Source organism: Heloderma suspectum, chromosome 10 (assembly GCF_057233095.1).
Source record: "Heloderma suspectum isolate Gila_16-S chromosome 10, 16-S_ref, whole genome shotgun sequence".
Classification (NCBI taxonomy): Eukaryota; Metazoa; Chordata; class Lepidosauria; order Squamata; family Helodermatidae; genus Heloderma; species Heloderma suspectum.
The window spans coordinates 21,547,134-21,560,235 of NC_139467.1; the positions used below are offsets into that span (position 1 = coordinate 21,547,134).

General features: G+C 45.6%; 1 protein-coding gene across 2 annotated transcripts in view; it reads left to right on the forward strand.

Moving 5' to 3' along the window:
• The window catches only part of LOC146337943 (kallikrein-14-like), a 29,480-nt gene extending 17,453 nt beyond the window's left edge, over positions 1-12,027 (forward strand). For both annotated transcript variants that reach the window (XM_084814389.1, XM_084814390.1), the window contains 3 exons: positions 7,592-7,845; positions 11,350-11,486; positions 11,793-12,027. In XM_084814389.1, coding sequence (XP_084670515.1) covers positions 7,592-7,845; positions 11,350-11,486; positions 11,793-11,972 — 571 coding nt within the window. In that variant the 3' untranslated portion in view covers positions 11,973-12,027. The remainder of the gene's footprint in view (positions 1-7,591; positions 7,846-11,349; positions 11,487-11,792) is intronic.
• Positions 12,028-13,102: the final 1,075 nt, after the last annotated feature.

The window sequence follows — 13,102 nt, forward strand, 5'->3', positions numbered from 1 at the left end:
CAAGGGTACAATAAAATAAAGTTAAATTTCTGCAAATCTTCCCAAAGGAGGAAAAATTCTACAAAAACCCTTTACCCGCTAAAGAGTGCATTTGCCCTCATTAGCAGAGTAGACTGCTGAGGTTGAGCCGCAAAGGCCCATGGAATACATGCCAGAAGTGGGCGGGAGGACTAAGGGAGAAACAAGCTACAGTAAGCCGCAGAGTGCCTGATCATCTGTCAGAAGGAATGTGAATTAGCAAGCAAACAACCAACCCAATGTGGCTTATCTTCAACATGGCTTATCATAATGTGAAAGCCATGTTCCGAGTAAACATGTATAGGATTGCTCTGTTCATCATCATTCCTTCTTCCCAGGGATCTCTAGTAACTGTAGTTGTGGGCTGGGGAAAATAGGGGTCTCTAATAGAATGAGTTACGTTGTCACCAAACTACAGTTCTCAAGGATCTTTGGGATAAGCTATGAGAGTTTAACTGGTATAAAACCAATATACGTTTATAGTAAATGTACATACTGTCTTCTTAAATACTGCCTTATTTGGGGTAAGGGATGGCATTGACAATCACAAATAATGCACTTGAAATGGAAGTTTTGCATGCTTGAATACTCGCTTGTTTGTAAGACGAACACCCTTCCTTTGTTGTTCAGTCGTTCAGTCGTGTCCGACTCTTCGTGACCCCATGGACCATAGCATGCCAGGCCTTCCTGTCCTCTGCTCTCTCCCAGAGTGTGCTCAAGTTCATATTCATTGCATCAGTGATGCTATCTAGCCATCTCATCCCCTGCCATCCCCTTCTCCTTTTGACTTCAGTCTTTCCCAGCATCAGAGTCTTTTCCAGGGAGTTTTCTCTTCGCATTAGGTGGCCAAAATATTTGAGCTTCAGCTTCAGTATCTGTCCTTCCAATGAGCACTCAGGGTTGATTTCCTTTAGGATGGACTGATTTGACCTCCTTGCAGTCCAGGGGACTTGTAAGAGTCTTCTCCAGCACCACAGTTCAGAAGCATCGATTCTTCGGCGCTCAGCCTTCCTTATAGTCCAGCTCTCACAGCCATACATTGCTACTGGGAAAACCATAGCTTTGATTATGCGGACCTTTGTCGGCAAGGTGATGTCTCTGCTTCTTACTATGCTGTCTAGGTTTGCCGTAGCTTTCCTCCCAAGAAGCAAGCGTCTTTTAATTTCATGGCTACAGTCACCGTCTGCTGTGATCTTGGAACCCAAGAAAATAAAATGTCACTGCTTCCATTTCTTCCCCTTCTATATGGCAGGAAGTGATAGGGCCAGATGCCATGATCTTCGTTTTTTTAATGTTGAGTTTCAAACCAGCTTTTGCACTCTCCACTTTCACCCTCAACAAGAGGCTCTTTAGATCCTCTTTGCTTTCTGCCATTGGGGTGGTATCGTCTGCGTATCTGAGGCTGTTGATAATTCTCCCAGCAATCTTAATTCCAACCTGTGATTCATCCAACCCGGTGTTTCTCATGATGTTCTCTGCATATAAGTTAAATAAGCAGGACGACAATATACAGCCTTGTCGTAGTTTTTCCCAGTTTTGAACCAATTGGTTGTTCCATGTCCGGTTCTTACTGTTGCTTCTTGACCCTTGTACAGGTTTCTCAGGAGACAGGTAAGGTGGTCTGGTACTCCCATCTCTTTCAGAATTTGCCACAGTTTGTTGTGATCCACACAATCAAAGGCTTTAGCGTAGTCAATGAAGCAGAAATAGACATTTTTCTGGAATTCTCTTGCTTTCTCCATGATCTAGCGAATGTTGGCAATTTGATCTCTAGTTCCTCTGCCTCTTCGAAACCCAGCTTGTACTTCCGGTAGTTCTCGGTTCACATGCTGCTGAAGCTTAGCTTGTAGGATTTTGAACATCACCTTGCTGGCATGTGAAATGAGCGCAATTGTACGGTAGTTTGAACACTCTTTGGCATTGCCCTTCTTTGGGATCGGAATGTAAACTGACCTTTTCCAGTCTTGTGGCCATTGTTGAGTGTTCCAAATTTGTTGGCATATTGAGTGCAGCACTTTAACAGCATCATCTTTTAGGATCTTAAATAGCTCAGCTGGAATACTGGCATCTCCACTAGCTTTGATGTTAGTAATGCTTCCTAAGGCCCACTTGACTTCACTCTCGAGGATGTCCGGCTCAAGTTCCGTGACCGCACTATCATGGCTATCAGGGACATTCAGATCTTTCCTGTATAGTTCTTCTGTGTATTCTTTCCACCTCTTCTTAATCTCATCTGCTTCTGTTAGGTCCCTGCCTTCTTTGTCCTTTATCATGCCCGTCTTTCCAAAAAACCTTCCCTTGATATCTCCGATTTTCTTGAAGAGATCTCTAGTCTTTCCCATTCTATTTTTTTCCTCGATTTCTTTGCATTGTTCATTTAAGAAGGCCTTCTTGTCTCTCCTTGCTATTCTCTGGAAATCTGCATTCAGTTGTGTATATCTTCCCCTTTCTCCCTTGCTTTTCACTTCCCTTCTTTCCTCAGCTACTTGTAAAGCCTCATCAGACAGCCACTTGGCTTTCTTGCATTTCTTTTTCTTTGGGATGGATTTCATTGCTGCCTCCTGAACAATGTTACGGACCTCCGTCCATAGTTCCTCAGGCACTCTGTCTATCTGGTCTAAACCCTTAAATCTATTCCTCACCTCCACTGTATTTTCATAAGGGATATGATTTAGGTCATACCTGAGTGGTTTAGTGGTTTTCCCTATGTTCTTCAATTTAAGCCAAAATTTTGCAACGAGAAGCTCATGATCTGAGCCACAGTCAGCTCCAGGTCTTGTTTTTACTGACTATATAGAGCTTCTCCATCTTTGGCTGCAAAGTACATAATCAATCTGACTTGGATATTGACCATCTGGTGATGTCCATGTGTAGAGTCACCTCTTGTGCTGTTGGAAAAGAGTGTTTGCTATGATCAGCATGTTCTCTTGGCAGAACTCTATTAGCCTTTGTCCTGCTTCATTTTGTACCCAAGGCCATGCTTGCCTGTTATCCCGGTGATTTCCTGACTTCCTACTTTAGCATTCCCATCCCCTATGATGAAAAGGACATCTTTTTTTGGTGTTAGTTCTAGAAGGTATTGTAGGTCTTCATAGAACCGATCAACGTCAGCTTCTTCGGCCTCAGTGGTTGGGGCATAGACTTGAATTACTGTGATGTTGAATGGTTTGCCTTGGATTCGTACTGAGATCATTCTATCATTTTTGAGGTTGTACCCCAGGACTGCTTTTCCCACCCTTTTGTTGACTATGAGTGCTACTCCATTTCTTCTAAGGGCCTTCTATTTCTTGCCCACAGTAGTAGAATTAAATTCGCCCATGCTTGTCCGTTTTAGTTCGCTGATTCCCAAGATGTCCATGTTCAATCTTGCCATCTCATGTTTGACCACCTCCAGCTTACCTTGATTCATTGATCTGACATTCCAGGTTCCTAAACAATATTGTTCTTTACAGCACTGGACTTTCTTTTCACCACCAGACACATCCACAGCTGAGTGTCCTTTCGGCTTTGGCCCAGCCGCTTCACTCTTTCTGGCGCTATTTGGAAATTCCCTCTGCTCTTCCCCAGTAGTATATTGGACACCTTCCAACCTGAGGGGCTCATCTTCCGGCGTCATCTCTTTTAGCCTTGTGATACGTTCCATGGGGTTTTTCTTGGCCAGAATACTGGAGTGGGTTGCCATTTACTTCTCCAGTGGACCACATTTTGTCATAACTCTCCACCATGGCCTGTCCGTCTTGGGTGGCCCTGCACGGCATAGCTTATGGCTTCACGGAGTTACGCAAGCCCCTTCACCACAACAAGGCAGTGATCCACGAAGGGGCTGTTCTCCTGTATACAGAGATGTAATGGTGGTGGGGTCTCACAGGAACAAAGACCCGGGACTTTTTTAAGAGCCAGGTCTCAGCCAGGTCTCTCCCACTCCCAGCCTACTGCTGTGGGACAGGCTCTTCCAGCCATCTCCTCCCCTTCCCTGCCGCCGAGTGAGGGTGAAAAGGACATCTTTTTTTGGTGTTAGTTCTAGAAGGTAGGGATGTACGAAAGTCACTTACCTTTCGTGGATTATGTTGATGGGGGGGGAGGCGCTCCGTCCCTCCCCCCAGAATCCTGGACGGGGGGGGGAGGCGCTCCGTTCCTCCCCCCCAGAATCCTGGCCAGCCGGCTGTGCTCCGCAGGGATTCTATGGAGCCGCCGGCCGGCTCCACCAGCAGCCGGACATCTGGCCGCTGGCTAGCAGGGACGCAAATGGCGGCAGCCGTAGCCGCCGCCGTTTGCGTCCCTGCAGTCAGCCGTGATAGGCTACATAAATGTTTACGTAGCCTATCACATCTGACTTAAAAAAACCCAACAACAACGCGTGTACGCAAATGGCGGCGGCCACAGCAGACGTAGTGCTACGCTATTTGCGTTCCCCTTATTTTCGCCGTCTTAGCCTACATAAATCTTGACGTAGACTAAGATGTGCCAAAATAAGGAATGCAAATGGCGGCAGCCGTGGCCGCCGCCATTTGCGTATGCGCGTTTTTTTGTTTTTTAAAAAAGGTCAGACGTAATAGGCTACGTAAACATTTACGTAGCCTATCACAGTTTTTTTAAAAAACCTAGGCATGATAGGCTATGTAAATCTTTACGTAGCCTATCATGCCTTTTTTTTAACTGGAAATGGTGGCGGCGGCAGCCAGTCGGAAGACCGGCTGCCGCCGCCGCCGCCACCACACCGCTGCCGGAGCTGCCACCGCCAGGAAGATCCACCCCAGGTAAGTCTCGTCCCGGGGGGGCGGGGGGGGCAGACCGTTCCGCCACCGATTTCGGGGGGGTGAATGTGCTGGAATTCGGCCTCCCCGAGATCCGTGGCAGAATTCTCTGACATCCCTACTAGAAGGTGTTGTAGGTCTTCATAGAACCGATCAACCTCAGCTTCTTCAGCCTCAGTGGTTGGGGCATAGACTTGAATTACTGTGATGTTGAATGTTTTGCCTTGGATTCGTACTGAGATCATTCTATCATTTTTGAGATTGTACCCCTGTACTGCTTTTCCCACCCTTTTGTAGACTATGAGCGCTAATCCATTTCTTCTAAGGGATTCTTGCCCACAGGAGTAGATATAATGGTCACCTGAATTAAATTCACCCATGCCTGTCCATTTTAGTTTGCTGATTCCCAAGATGTCCATGTTCAATCTTGCCATCTCATGTTTGACCACCTCCAGCTTACCTTGATTCATTGATCTTACATTCCAGGTTCCTAAACAATATTGTTCTTTACAGCATCGGGTTTTCTTTTCACCACCAGACACATCCGCAGCTGAGTGTCCTTTCAGCTTTGGCCCAGCTGCTTCACTCTTTCTGGCACTACTTGGAAATACCCTCTGCTCTTCCCCAGTAGTATATTGGGCACCTTCCGACCTGAGAGGCTCCTCTTCCGGTGTCATATCTTTTAGCCTTGTGATACGTTCCATGGGGTTTTCTTGGCCAGAATACTGGAGTGGGTTGCCATTTCCTTCTCCAGTGGACCACATTTTGTCAGAACTCTCTGCCATGACCTGTCCGTCTTGGGTGGCCCTGCACGGCATAGCTTATGGCGTCACTGAGTTACGCAAGCCCCTTTGCCACAACAAGGCAGTGATCCATGAAGGGGACACCCTTCCTTAGTTACTCCCAAACATCTCATAATTAATTATGTGTACTTTCAAGGTTGGGGGGAGTGGTGTTTTGTTTTTGCATATGCACATGCATGGACAGAAGGTCAGCTGCTGCTATTGGGCACATGCTCAGGGAACGTGACTACATTAAAAAAATACTGCAAGTATGTTTACCTTGGAGAAGAGGAGAATAAGAGGAAATATGGATAGCTGTCTTGAAATATCTGAAAGGCTTCCACACAGAACATGGAACAGACTTGTTCTCGGTTGCTCCAGAAAGCAGGACTAGACCCAGTGGGTAGAAACTGCAGCAGGGCCAACCAAATATATTTTGCTGCCTGGGGCAAGAACAAGATGGTGCCCCCTCCCATTCCATGTACAAAAGCTTACTTCAAGACTGAACAACTTTGTTCAACACTGATGGTTGGGACAGCATTCTCTGCCACACCTGAAGGCAGCACACTAGCTTAGGGGGCAAAAGGAAGGCCATGTGGCACACAATCATTTCCTCCATCACCTTGCCACCACCTCCCAGCATTTGCTGCCTGAGGCAATTGCCTCACTTTGCCTAATGGTAGGGCCGGCCCTGAATTTCAGGGAAGCAGATTTCAGCAAAACATTAGGAGAAACGTCCTAACGATTAGAGCTGTTCAACAGTGAAACAGACTATCTTGGGAAGCAGTGGGTTCTCTTTCACTGAAGGTGTTTAAACAGAGGCTGGACAGCCATCTGTCACAGATGCTGAAGTTGCATCCAGCATTGTAGAGCCTGCATTGAGCAGGGGGTTGGATTAGATGACTTCAAAGGTCCTTCCCATTCTGTGATTCTATAATTTAACTGAAACTGTCATCCAATGGTCTCATCACTGTCACCAGTGGAGTCTGAGGGCTCAGATGTCAGTGGGGCAGTGAATTTGCTCCGAGTTTCAGTCAGAACCAATTAGAACTCTAAAGGAGCTATCCAAGGTGCTTTGCAGAGCTGGGAAAGTCCCTTACTTAGGGTGGCCAGGTGTCCTACTTTTCAAAGAATAGTTCTCTATTTGAAGGCATCCTGTAGTTGAAGGTGTGTCCAGTCCAAGTCTGTTTTAAAGATAAAGAACCCCAAGGAGGAAGAGCATCAGGGGCCTTGAAGTTGTACACTGAGCAGGCACACAGGTGACCTGGTCACAGTCTTCCCAGTTATGGTGAGATGTACTGCATTTCTATTTCAATTATAGTAATCATTCCTACATTTGCATCTATACATTTAAATTAGCATGTGCAGATTTTGTGCAACTCTGTGTCCTCTTTTTTGACAATGTGTAACTTACGTCAGTGGCCACCACTGTGGAAAACAAGACTAGATGGACAAGATATGGTGATGGCCACCAACTTGGACAGATTTAAAAGGGGCTTAGACAAATTCAGGCTATCAATGGCTACTAGTCATGATGTCTGTATATTTCCTCCAGTATCAGAGGCAGTATCCCTCTCCATTCCACCTCTTGGGGAGCACAAGCCAAGAGGGTGCTATTGCACTTATGACCTACTGGAGGCCTTCCCATAAGCATCTGGTTGGGCATTGTGGGCACAGATGCTGAACTAGACAGACCTTTGGTTCAGGTAGGCCAGACCTACCACTTGGCAGAGTGAGGCAGTCAAGAAAGTGTTGGAGGAAATACCTGTGTGCCATGCAGCCTGCTCTGTGACCCCTAAGCTAGCCTGCTGCCTTCATGTGCAGTGGAGGATGCAGGCCCATTGTCAGTGTTGAAGACAGACTCACCTGCCAGTCCAAGTCGGCGTCCGTACATCGAATGGGAGGGGGCACCCTCTTGTTCTGCACTTCATGCAGCAAAATGTCTTAGGCTGGTCTTGCTTTGGTCTGATGCAGCACAGCTCTTCTTCTGTTGTCTTCTTATGGCTTTTCTTCTCTTCCTATGCTCCTCCCATGCAGGGAGCTCCACACACGAATGGGGGATCACAGCCTCAGGGCCAACGAAGGTACCGAGCAGTGCATCACGTCAGCAGAGAAATTCCCACATCCGGCCTACAACCCCACCACGCACGACAGCGACATCATGCTGATACGGCTGCGCAATTCCGCCAACATCAATCAATATGTCAGGCCCATTGAAGTGGCCACCGAATGTGCTAAGCCTAACACTCAGTGTGAGGTGTCAGGCTTTGGCACCATCAAGACCCCTCAATGTACAGTAGTGAATTCCAAATACATACCAGGGTCAGGGTGGGGAAAATCTATGAGGAAGAGCTACCAGCAGTAAGAATGGCTCCAGCCAGCTCATGCTGTTTCCACCTCTGCACCACCATTAGTGTTGATTCGAACATCTGCCCATGCAGAATTTCCCAACATCGAGGTGGGTCATAGACAATGGAATCTGGTGATACCAATTCTAGTGGGACTATGAATCCATTCTGGGTTTCAGTCAGAACCATCCAGAATTCTAAAGGAGCTATCCACAGTGCTGAAACCATTTCAGGGGTAGGGTTCAGGACCTTGGATAGATCCTTTAGAGTGCTGACTGGTTCTGACTGAAACCCAGCATGGATTTACAGCCCCATCAAAAATGGAGCCACCAGCCTCTGCAGGTCATAGCAGTGGTATGGCGGAGAAAGGGCTTGTAGGGATGCACTTTTTGATTAGCAGGGATGCTGACATCATCTGCCACCTCACTTCCAATTTCCTCCTTCCCTCTGACCTTAGCTGCAATTTTTCATGGTAGCTGGGGGAGCTGGTTGTTCCCAGCAACAATATATTGTTCCCTATTGCAATGCAAAGTGTTTTGAGGTGGCTTGGTCTCGAGTAGGCAATTAAGATCCATTTGCTTTACCAAAGATGTGCTCCTGGTAGAGATGAAAATTGCTATAATGGGTTTGTTGATAAGGACCAACACAGCTGCCCGCATTTTTGGACCTTGGGGTCATGGCTATGGGGGCATGGCTGTATTGTCATGATGAGCGTCTGCACTTCAACGTTTACCACTACACTACTGAACATAGGGAAAGATCCAAAGATTGAGGGGATAGAGCTGAACATTTCGGTGTGGGAGAGATCGTTGAGATGGGGGTACTTACAATTTCAAGAGGTGGCCAACTGGTCTCTTTTTTTCTTTTAACATTAAACGAAGGCAAGCTGCTTGTTTGATGTAAAAAGAAGAAAAAAGAAACAAGTGGAGACCATTCTGCTACCTTGTGAAATTCTAACTACTTCTGATCCCAAAAGTGTAGCAACCTTGATGGGAACCCCACGAATGTTGCAGAAATGCTCACCACGCCTTTGCCAAAGGACAAAAGTCCTGTGAAAGTGAGTGGTGAGTTCGTGAGCAGCCCAAATCGTCATGTTTCCCCATTCCTTCCCACTTTTATTCCCTCTCTACCTTTCACACAGCTTCTTAAAATTTCCTGCAATCACCAACACACACCCTCCTATATTCTTTTGATCACTTATTATTTCTAGCTCTGTCACCCAGTTCTTTAAAAACAATCTTTAATCAATTAATATATAATTTTTATCTAATTAGAGTGCAATCCTATGCATGTTTAGACAGATAAAAAGTCTTACAATTCCCAGCATCCCCTAGCCAGCACTGTAGGACTTTTTCTGTCTGAACATGCATAGGATTGAACCCTTAGTCAATTAATGTATCAAATGTGTATAAGCTTGCATAAACAATAGTTCTGAACTAAGAGAAGCATACTTGCATGAATGTGTCATAGTAGATGAAAAGTAAGAGAGGCATTGGCCTGTTTCGAATGCAATAATAACCCAGCATCTTTTCTATGGTTTGTTCTTGAGTTATTTCTTTGGCTTATTGGGGGAGAAATAAGCCAGAGTTCCCAGTTTGCACATAACGCTAACCAAACCACAGATGAAAGGTCCATGGTTTGTTTAGCCACACCCACTTGCAGTGAGAGTAGCTAGACAAGCACAGTGCCTCATCCCTGATAATCCAGAATTTTAAAATATTCTGCATTATTGTTGTATGCGGATGGGGCCATTCCCTCTTAAAAGAAACATTCCTTTCCATGATTCCTTCTCATGGTGGAAGATGCATTCCCTACTATGTGAGAGAAAAGGGGGAATGCCTCTTTTAAGATGGTGTTTGCCATCTGCAATTTTAAAAATAACTGTTTTTAAAATTGCCACCTGATTAATTGGGGCAATTTTTAGACAGTTAAAAGTTTTCTTAATCAGCTTTCCCCAATTTGGTGCCCTCCAGATGATTTTTACCACAACACCCATCATCCCTGACCATTGGCCATACAGGGTAAGGCTGATGGGAGTTGTGGTTAAAAATTGTGGAGGGTACCATGTTGGGAAGGCTGGATTAATCTATCTGATAAATCAATTAAATGCTACAGCACTAATTATTCCCTCCTCCTCCTCCTCCTCCTCTTTGCTTCGCTTCCCTTCCCTTCTTCTCTTCTTCTCTTCTAATTATCTCCCCTTCTTCCTTTCTTCTCTTCAATTACAGCCTCATATTTCAGGTAATTTCTAGGTATGGAAGACATTTTTATTTACTGCTGATAAGATTTTAGAGTCAAATCCTGATGTCTTTTCAAAATGAAAAATCATTTCTTCCTTCCTTTCTTCCTTTCTTCCTTCCTGATGTCGGCTCTAATTTTCTTTCCTTCCTAATTACAGCTCTAGATTTTTGAGGGTCATCAAAGTCTCCAGCTGACACACCCAACTGCTCTTGACACTTTCAGTCAGAACTAGGAGAAAGAATGTTTTGTATATATTCTGACTGATCTTCAAAGGATTCCATGAGTACAAATTCCACTCCTTTTAGTGAAATTGTGGAAACAAAGATTTTTGAGGATCGAACTATCATGCCCTGTATAACCTCTGCTCAATGTGTCCTCTCCTGCACCTATTTATTTCTTCAAGATATTTATGTACCACCATAAATATCTTGTGCACTATCCAGTGCACTCACGGTAGTTTATGATCTTAAATAATGACACACTATGTCACAGATATGAAACAAACATAAAAGGGACAGAGAGGAGAGGAAAATAAGTAAATCAGGTGCCAATTCTTACACATTGTTATAAAATGTGTTATCGTATAAAACATGTGATATAATGTGTTTTAGCCATTTATTGAAAACTTGTATTTTAATTTTGCCTTTCCCCCAGCCATGAGCTATTTTGAATGCCCTCCAATATTATATTATGGACTTTTTATTGGATTGTTTTATTGCTTTATTAGGGTGTTGTTGTAAATGACTTTGGGATTTGTGCAAATGGGAACTGGCATAGAAACATTTCAGACCAACAAACAACCAGGAGGAGAGGCTGCTGATGGAAGAGGAGGAGGCAGACAGTAGATGGTCCCGGAGGGGGTGTGGCTGTCTCACTTCTCCCCCTGATGCAGCCAGGTGGAAGAGACTCTGATGGAGGCAGTTCTGGAAGGGAGGACCTGAATGGCAGTTGGTTCAACCTGGTTGATGGAATGATCCCTACTGTCTTATCTCTCCCTTTGATGTTTTTCATGGAGGCACAGGAAGGAGCTTGGACTTTGAGCCAAGCCAACATTGGGAAGGGGAAACACACACTTCTTGCAGGATGTAGAAAGAGACAGTGCAGTAGCAGCATCCTTAAAGATGGCTTTAGCAAGTGCTGAGGGTGGTGGCTATCTCTCTGGCACCTTTAGCATATCCATAAACAATTGGTGTTCTTTGTTTGTAGCAAAGTTTCCTGACCTCCTGCAGTGTGCACAGGTCTACACGATATCAAATGAAGAGTGCAGCCGCGCATACCCAAATTCCATCACGGGAAACATGCTGTGCGCTGGTGTGAGGAGAGGTGGTGTGGACTCCTGCCAGGTGAGAGGCCTTCCCTTGTTGGCCAAGAAAATACATACCAGTAAGACATTTGCCTGAAGAGAAGCCCAAAGCAGCTTTGGGTGGTATAAGTAGGGCAGGATAAAATGGGCCCTTCCACACACAGCCAGCCCTGATGCACGTGTGGTCCCTACCGCTGGCAGCTGTGATGTAGCACTTCCAGGCACAAGCCCCCAAACAAGCAGAAAAGCTCATTTCTGGAAGGGGCATGACCTGTGAGCTGCTTTGGGAGACAGGATATAAATAGTTTAAATAAATGAATGAATAATGATGCTCTTCTCCCTGCAGGGTGACTCTGGTGGGCCCCTGGTGTGCAACAATAAGGTCCAAGGCATTGTCTCCTGGGGGATGGAGATCTGCGCAAAAGCCGGGAAGCCCGGGGTCTATACAAAGATCTGCAGATTCACTGACTGGATTCACAACACCATGCAAAGAAACTCCAGCAACTGGTCTGCATACACTTGCTAGTGCAGTAGAAAGCTGTCAAAGCACCTTGATGTCAGAATAAATGACCATGAAACTGAGCTTTGCTTCACCACCTCTATATTCTTCCAACCCTTTGGGGTATCAATTTTGCTGTGCTATGTAGGGGGGGGAAGGCACTTAGGCTTTGCCAACAAAGAGGAAATGTATCACACACACACAAAAAGGGCAAATGAGGGCACAGGTTTACATAAATGTGCATATGCTAATTTATAGGTGTCGATGCAAATGGAAAAATAATTACTGTAATTTAAATAGAAATGTAATACATCTCACCATAGTGGAAAAGACTGTGACCAGGGGAGGATCTCCACGACCACGGAAGAAGAAGCTAATGGTGCCTTGTCCAGATTTTTCTAGGAATCGGCTTTGGTCCACACAGGGCTCCACAAATGAGTGCACCATACCAGTATAAGTATACTTCACAAAACATACTTCCAGGTGGGGTGGGGGGGATTGGAGTGAACATCATTTGATTGGCAGGGACTGCTCAACCAGTATGAGAGGCTTCGCCCACCCCCATCCAGGCTGTCCCCCCTTTCTCCTTTGATAAAATTCTGGGGGGTTTCCTCCTGTGTCTCAGCAAAAATCACTCACCACCCTGCATTAATTACTTCCTTAAAGCAACAGTCATTAAAGAAACAAGGACAGGAAACACCCCTTGACTGGGGTCATGGTGAAAGGCATACCCCTTGGCAGGGCTAGCATACCGAAGGTAAATGTGGGCGTCAGGGCACACAACACCTGTAGCACGGAGAATCCGACTTAAGAGAAAGAATCAGACTTAAAGGAATCTCAGGAAATTCAGTTTTTCCATGAAAAGCTGTGGGGTGACTACGGGATGGCCATGATGTCATGTGCCCTGAACGACCTCCAAATGCATCCAGCTCACAGTAAATCACCTGTGGAGACCCCCCCCCCCCCGGTTGACCTGGGTGCCTGCCTGCTTAGTCTGAAGTTGCTCTCCCTTTTTAGGGTTCTTTATCTTTAAACTGGAGTGAGGACACCTTAAAACAGAGGGCTGTTCTCTATAAAGTAGCACACATGGCCACCCTGGTGCTATGGCATTTCCCATCCTTGGATTCATTGGTGCCAGGCATTTCTTTATTTAAACT